General features: G+C 49.5%; 1 protein-coding gene across 1 annotated transcript; it reads right to left on the bottom strand.

Moving 5' to 3' along the window:
• Positions 1–915: 915 nt before the first annotated feature.
• On the bottom strand, positions 916–2,425 carry LOC120702550 (homeobox-leucine zipper protein HOX28-like). The gene is made up of 2 exons (XM_039986408.1): positions 1,842–2,425; positions 916–1,707 (listed from the first exon to the last, which is right to left on the bottom strand). Exons 1-2 carry the CDS (start codon positions 2,178–2,180, stop codon positions 1,237–1,239), a joined length of 810 nt encoding a protein of 269 aa, XP_039842342.1. The 5' UTR covers positions 2,181–2,425; the 3' UTR covers positions 916–1,236.
• Positions 2,426–6,628: the final 4,203 nt, after the last annotated feature.

Here is a 6,628-nt window from a genome sequence, read left to right as displayed (position 1 = left end):
CGGAGCTCGTCGTCTTCACGGCCGGTGATGATGGAAACGGCCGGCGGCAGGGGCATGCAGGCATGCATCCACGTGCGCGCGGAATTTACAACGATCCCGTCGTACCGCGGCGGCACGCGGGCAGCTCCTGCCCGGCTGGCAATGGCATGTTACTGGCGCGCGCCGTGGTCGTGGCCACGGCGTCCACGTCTGCAGCCACCCGCATGCCACTCCGCCGCCGCCCGCCGCCGCCGCGGAGGATCAGCAGCCGCCGCGCCCACGCCCGTTCCGATCTCCGATCCGGCCGGCCGGTTGATTGAGGCGTGCAGGGTAACACTGGCAGGATGAGTCTGCTGACTGTGCATGCCGGCCGGGAGCAGGGAGCATCATCTGGGGCATGCTGCATGCAGGATTATCGTCAGGCATGTACTGTAGCCATCCCAACATCTAGGTGCATCAGCTAGGCTGTACATTCTGAATCTGAACTGCCCTCCGGTCCTCAATCTCCTCAGCCTAGTTCTCCAGTGCAGTCCTCTAAAACGAACGCAATCATCATCAGTTGAAATGGAGAACTAACTGAACTAGTGTATGCCAACGAATTACTGTCATAAGCCATCTTTAAGTCGCATTTTTCTTTGACAGGGTAATAAGTTGCAACTTGTTTTACTTAGTTTTAAACTGGCTTCCAATGCTGATTTGTCCAAAGTTGATGTAGCGGTTTCAAACCACCAAAATTTCAATCCACACTAGCATGATCACCGGTCAACATCTTTATATACTGTTCAATGTAGAGTTGCTCAACCATTAGTTTTTCTCGTAAAACTACCTTGCATTCCCTTCTAAAGACAGTACAGGATTATTTAGGAACATTGTCTGATACACTTGCATTCAAATGACTCAACAGCAAGATCGCAGAAGATTTAACAAGAAGTCCAATGCAGACAGAAAAAAGGCGCGTTCCATTAGTATTAGATAACCAAAACTCCGGTACAGAGGGTTAGCTAGCTTCGTCTACTGTTATTGATTTCCACAGCTTTTCACATGGATTAATTTACAGCATCGATCCTCAGGGGAGCTCAACAACCGATCCTAACTTTGTTAAAAACTACTACATTTGCATTTCCCTCAAAAGATACAGAAATAATTAAACTTTTCAGCTACAATTGCTTTGCAGTTGTAACTTAACTTCGCCATTTCCATGACACCGGACGGTGCATGCTGCTCTGCGAGTAGAGCAAATTTCAGAACAACGGACAGCTATCTGGCCGCCTTGAGAGCCTTTGCGAGCCCAGATGAAGTCCCGTACGCCGCCGCGCCGGCGTCTCTGAACCCGCAGAAGAACTGCCTGTGTCCGGGCAACGTCGCCGCCGCCGGAGAGGCCATGCCAGCGCCAGCATTGGCAGCGGCGTGCGCGTGCGTGGCGGGAATGCTGGACGCGTTAGAGGGGGACGACGATGACGCGACGCGCCTGCAGGAGAGGCACATTGTGAGGGTGGTGAGCGGCGGCGCCGGCGCCGGCGCGGCGGCCGCGGCGTTGAGCGCCCTGAGCTCGGCGACCTCCTTGCCGAGGCGGCGGTTCTCCTCGGCCAGCTGCTCGCACCAGCGCTTGAGGTACTCGCAGTCGACCTCCGTCTGCTTGAGCTTGGTGCGGGCGCGGCGGTTCTGGAACCACACCTCCACCTGCCGCGGCCGCAGGCCCAGGCTGCTCGCCAGCGCCACCTTCTGCTTCTGCAAAAGAGAACGAACGAGCAACCGATCGATCAGCCATGGCCTTCGATTCGATCTGCAGCAGCATATATATAATATATATACATTGATTTGTTTCCGCGAACACGGGATTATCGTCGTCGATCGAGGCGTACCGGAGTGAGGGTGTGGTGCGTCTTGAAGCACTCCTCGAGCACGGCGGCCTGGTCCTTGGACAGGCGCAGCTTCTTGCGCGCGGCGCCGTCGTCGCCCTCGTCGCCGCTGCCGGCGCCGGCGCCGGCCGACCTCTCTGCCGCGGCACGTTTTCCACCACTTCCGCTGCCGCTCGACACCGGGCTGCCGGCGGGCGAGCACCTCCTCTCCCTCTCCTCCGCCGCGGCCGGGCTCGCCTCCCGCTCGGCGGCGGCGGCATTGCCGGAGTAGCAGAAGCTGGGCTGCAGCGCCGCCAGGCCTAGGCCGAGACTCAGCCCAAGGTCCAAGCTTTGAGGCGCCATGTTCTGTTCACCAATCTAAGCTACCTGGCCGGTAAGCTTTGCGCAGGAAGATGACACTAGCTAGCTGGTAGCAGATCTGAAGACGTACGAGTAGGAGAGGGAGCGAGCACCGCTAGCTGTGCACGCCGGCCGCCGGAGTTGGTGTGGAAGGAATGTGCGGGAGGGCGGGGTATAAATAGAGGGCCGGGATCCGAGCGACCACCATCAGTTGGAGCGGAGGACAAGGCGCATGCAAGTGGTCGACAATGATGAGCTGGGATTTATCCCTTTTTACATTCTGATTTTGTTTACAATCGTTGTCATATGAGTTTTGTTTTGTACAATTTTTTATATAATCTTTTCATATTTGAACATTTTTTTACAAGTAATATGAATTTTTCATGTATGTATTTTGTATCTGAACAAATTATATAATTTTGATTTAGCTTAAGCAACTGGATTTGGACCTCATGGGACACGATTAACAAGTTTAAGAATGTGAATGTGCATTTTAATTTTGGTTTAGCTTAACTATGTTTTGGACCTCACGTGATATGATTAGCAAGTCTAAGGATCTGAATGTGTATTTTGAAAGTTTGAGCATGTGGATGGCATCCTGAGCCATGTTTGGAAACTGATGGTATATTTTAATCTAATTGTCTTTGGGAGCTTAAATTGATAAAAAATACGACAACCTTCAACTCAGGGTATAACACTACTACAGAATAGGCCTTTGTTTCAGGCCATTTGTCCCGGTTACCTTTAGACCCGGGATAAAAGGTGGCTTTTGTCCCGGGTCCAACGGCTAGCCGGGCCAACGTGGGGGACAGGGGCTTTTTGTCCCGGGTGGAGCCACCAACCCGGACAAAAGGCCCCCCATTTGTCCTGGTTGGTGGCTCCACCCGGGATAAAAGGGCCCAACCCTTTTATCCCGGGTGGTAACACCAACCGGGACAAAAAGGTGACCCAACCCGGACAAAAGGCCCCTCCACGTGATAGTTCAAAAGGAAGTTATTCTATACAGAGTCACGTGTACTACTTAGGTGAGTTGGTAAGGAAACCATGCGCTAGGTAAGAGGTCTTGTGATCGAATCCCGTTGTGTGCAAAAAAATTTTTAACGTCAAGCATCTTTTGTCCCGATTCTGCCACCCAGGGACAAAAGCCTCCCGGAAGCCTTGTCCCTGTTCCAAAACCGGGACAAAAGCCAGTTTGGAACCGGGACAAAAGGCTGAATTTGTAGTAGTGTAAGGATCCAAATAATGGATGTATACATACGGTTTAATTTGCACCCATCATTTTCCAAAATCTTCCCACTACTGCATACTTAAACAGGCAGCGCAACACAAATGCAGCCCTAATTATCACCCCGCTGCATCATGATAATTAAGTGGTCCATCATTATTAGCTAGCAGCTGTTTAATCAACTCCAATAATCTTTTTTTTTTGAACCGCCAATAATCTTTCCGTTGGACTTGCACGAGCGAGATTCTATTCTTATTCTTCCGTTAGTCGTTAATTCCGCGCGCACAGTTGTGCAGTACGTACATGATAACATGGAAAGAACCTGATGATCAGGTAGACAGGGAGTAGTGCTACCTCTCCCAAAACTAAAGCCAGCTAGCTTATCGGCATCATCACAATCAGTAGTGGATCGTAAGCAACATACTAACGCTGAACTAATCATGCCCTAGATGCCGATCGCCGGTAGCCTAATCATGCGCCTATAGCTAGCGCTGTAGCCAAATGAGAGCCGCATAATTGCCCCGACAGCGCCGTGCTGTGGAGATGATGGTGCAGCGGCAAAAGGCGAGCAGCACTACACACACCAGCACGTACGTGCGTGTGGGCATGCATGCAGCGAATTATATATATTTTTGTATATATAAAATATATATAGTGTATATAACATATATGATTATATCTGATGTGGATTATTGCCGATCTCGTATCGATTCCTGGTAGTTAATAACCAGCTCGGATAGATCGATCGATCGATCGCTCTGTGACTGCCTGCCTGCCTGCCTGCCTGCCAGGAAAGTTAGAGGGTGATTAGCTTTTGCTAGTTAGTTGATTGATTAATAATCGAGGGCCGGGGGTCGAGTGGGGGCCACGATGACTAACTGTCAGTCTCGCTCTCGGCCGAATCATTGCGCAAGGGGCAAGCTCACATCTCACATGCACGGTTCCGGGGCTGTCTGGCATGCAAGACTGGCCGGCGCGGCCACTGTGCTCTCAGCTAGCGTACTTTCATTCCAATTCATTATGGCAGTAATCAACAACGCCTGCATTCTGATGAAGGTTAGGTTAATCATGGAGTACTTTATATTACTAGGTACACTTAGTTTGTATTGGAAAAGAACCTTAGTTGCGGTATTTATTGATTGTCGCTGCGGGCGTACGTGCAACTAATAATATAATGCAACTGTAGATCTTAATTTCCAGCAATTTAATAATTAAATTATTAATTACTATATAGTATGTGTTGGAGTTCTACTAGTTTTACTGATGAATTTGGTACCAAATGGTACATTATGAATTTGGTACCAAATGGTACATTTCTGGGAATTTAATTTGGTAATTCAATTATCTAGGAATCTCATGAAAAACCCCAATATATACTACTATATGACGTACTACTTATAGCTGATGAATTTAGTGCCAAAATGATTCCTTTATGGGAACTTAATAATTTAATTATCTAGGAATCTCAGGGAATAGAAGAATATATACTCCCTGTACTTCAGTTGTGTGCTCCCTGAAGAATGTATCATTGGACTGGGCCTGCGATGGATCCATCATCCATTAATCCACAACCCAGATCTGGAGAGGGGAGCAGGGGTATTCAATCAATTGAAGGCGCGACAGCCAAGGACACGCTAGCTATTTCCCCTCCCTCTTCTTCTAGCTCCAATCATTATTTGTTCCTGCTTGCCTCCTCCGCTAGTAGCTGCTGATGATGATGCGAAGTTAACCAATAGTACCACGGCAATTATTGGCGACGGGAACGACGACGGAGCCGTGCCACTGTGACAGTGAGGTGAGCGAGAGCGGGTATGTGTGTACGCGCACGCCAAGGCTGCAGCTCGCTCGAGCTCGAGCTCGAGCATGGTGGCTCGGCGGCCGGCGTGGCGCGCACATGCGCGCGCCGGGGAATCCCGAGGCACGCCAGCCCGGACGGGCGTACGGCCGCGTCGCGCGCACGTGCAAGCCCAACCCGGCAGGTCAGTGGGCCCCGCGCCCTTGCGAGCCCGGTCGCCGGTCAACATCGATGACGGCCCGGCCCAGGAAGCCCGAATCTTGACGCAGAAATCTCGGTGTACGTTCGAGTGGTAGGTCTCTTGGTAATAACCGCTAAATGTTGCTAAAAAGAACTGTTAAATGGTGGTTCAAAAATATTACTGCTGAACGAGCGAGATTAACTTTGCCTATCTGATGACTCGAGTCACTTGCATTGGAGGTTGGAGCTTTCACGACCGTTGGATCAAATCAAATATCTGATCCTCTGCTGGTACGTCCAGTTGTAAGCCTGTCACTGCATGTACGTTATGGCTGGCTTTATCAGCTGATGAAGCAAACCTGGAGAGAGCAATATTATTAGCAGTCGTTAAGATACCTGAAAGCAAGTAGGTTTTCAGTTGCAAGTTGCCCGAACACACACGTCATATAATTAATAACCAGTTGATTAATTAGTAGACCTTGCATTATTATTAATTATCAGCTCCATCTGACGCGATATATTATTAGTAATCAATTTAGTATCATGCGCGCGCAGTAGCTAGCTCGCAATCCTAGTATAGCTCGCTTCGAATGGAGCGAGCTTCGTTCGTTCCCTACCTTCTACCTAACCTTGATGATATCGATCTACTGTATTGGAGTAGTATGATCGTCGTCATATCATTTGGGCCGACAGGGGCATGTTATCCAAATCATGGCAACGGTGCGCGCGGGCAAATACAGTTCGTTAATAATTTGCTTAATTATCAGGCCAGTCCTGGCTGTAACTAACTAACTAACTCGTCTGATCAGCAGGGTCTGGCACAGCAGGCTTTACCAGCTGTTCGATCGATCGCAGCAGCTTCGTTAGCGCGCGCGAGAGCTAACTACTGAATCATGCATTGCGGCCGCACATGGCTTTTCGGTGGTGCACCTGCGTCGTCGTACTTGCATGAACGATTCCCCAAAATGCCCACACAACTGTATATATTGTTGCTAAATGGATCGGAAGTCGTCTTATTAGCAAGATTTTCTGTTCACTCTCTCTCTCTCTGGGATGGGGCGGGCCTTGCATGTACTCCTGTTTTGCCAATGGCATTTGACATATTTGTTTAGTTGGGATGAGAATCCAAGCCATTACTTGCCAAAAAACATTCTTTTTTAAGGAGAAAGGGTTTCATGCATCCAAGATAGACCGCAGTATACATAATAATAATGTGCAGGGCCTTGTTTAATTCCCTTCAAAATTCCAAAA

The sequence above is a fragment of the Panicum virgatum genome, chromosome 4K, assembly GCF_016808335.1.
Source record: "Panicum virgatum strain AP13 chromosome 4K, P.virgatum_v5, whole genome shotgun sequence".
NCBI classification, from domain to species: domain Eukaryota; kingdom Viridiplantae; phylum Streptophyta; class Magnoliopsida; order Poales; family Poaceae; genus Panicum; species Panicum virgatum.
Note: the sequence above shows the minus strand (reverse complement) of the source record. Positions and strands in the feature narration are given on the sequence as shown.

What these genes read in the sequence shown, in the direction of transcription:
- LOC120702550 (XM_039986408.1), bottom strand. Translation starts at nt 2,180, where the DNA reads ATGGCGCCTCAAAGCTTGGACCTTGGGCTGAGTCTCGGCCTAGGCCTG. An exon ending in CGCACCACACCCTCACTCCG is followed by an intron (nt 1,708 to 1,841) that starts GTACGCCTCGAT and finishes TCTCTTTTGCAG; the next exon opens with AAGCAGAAGGTGGCGCTGGC.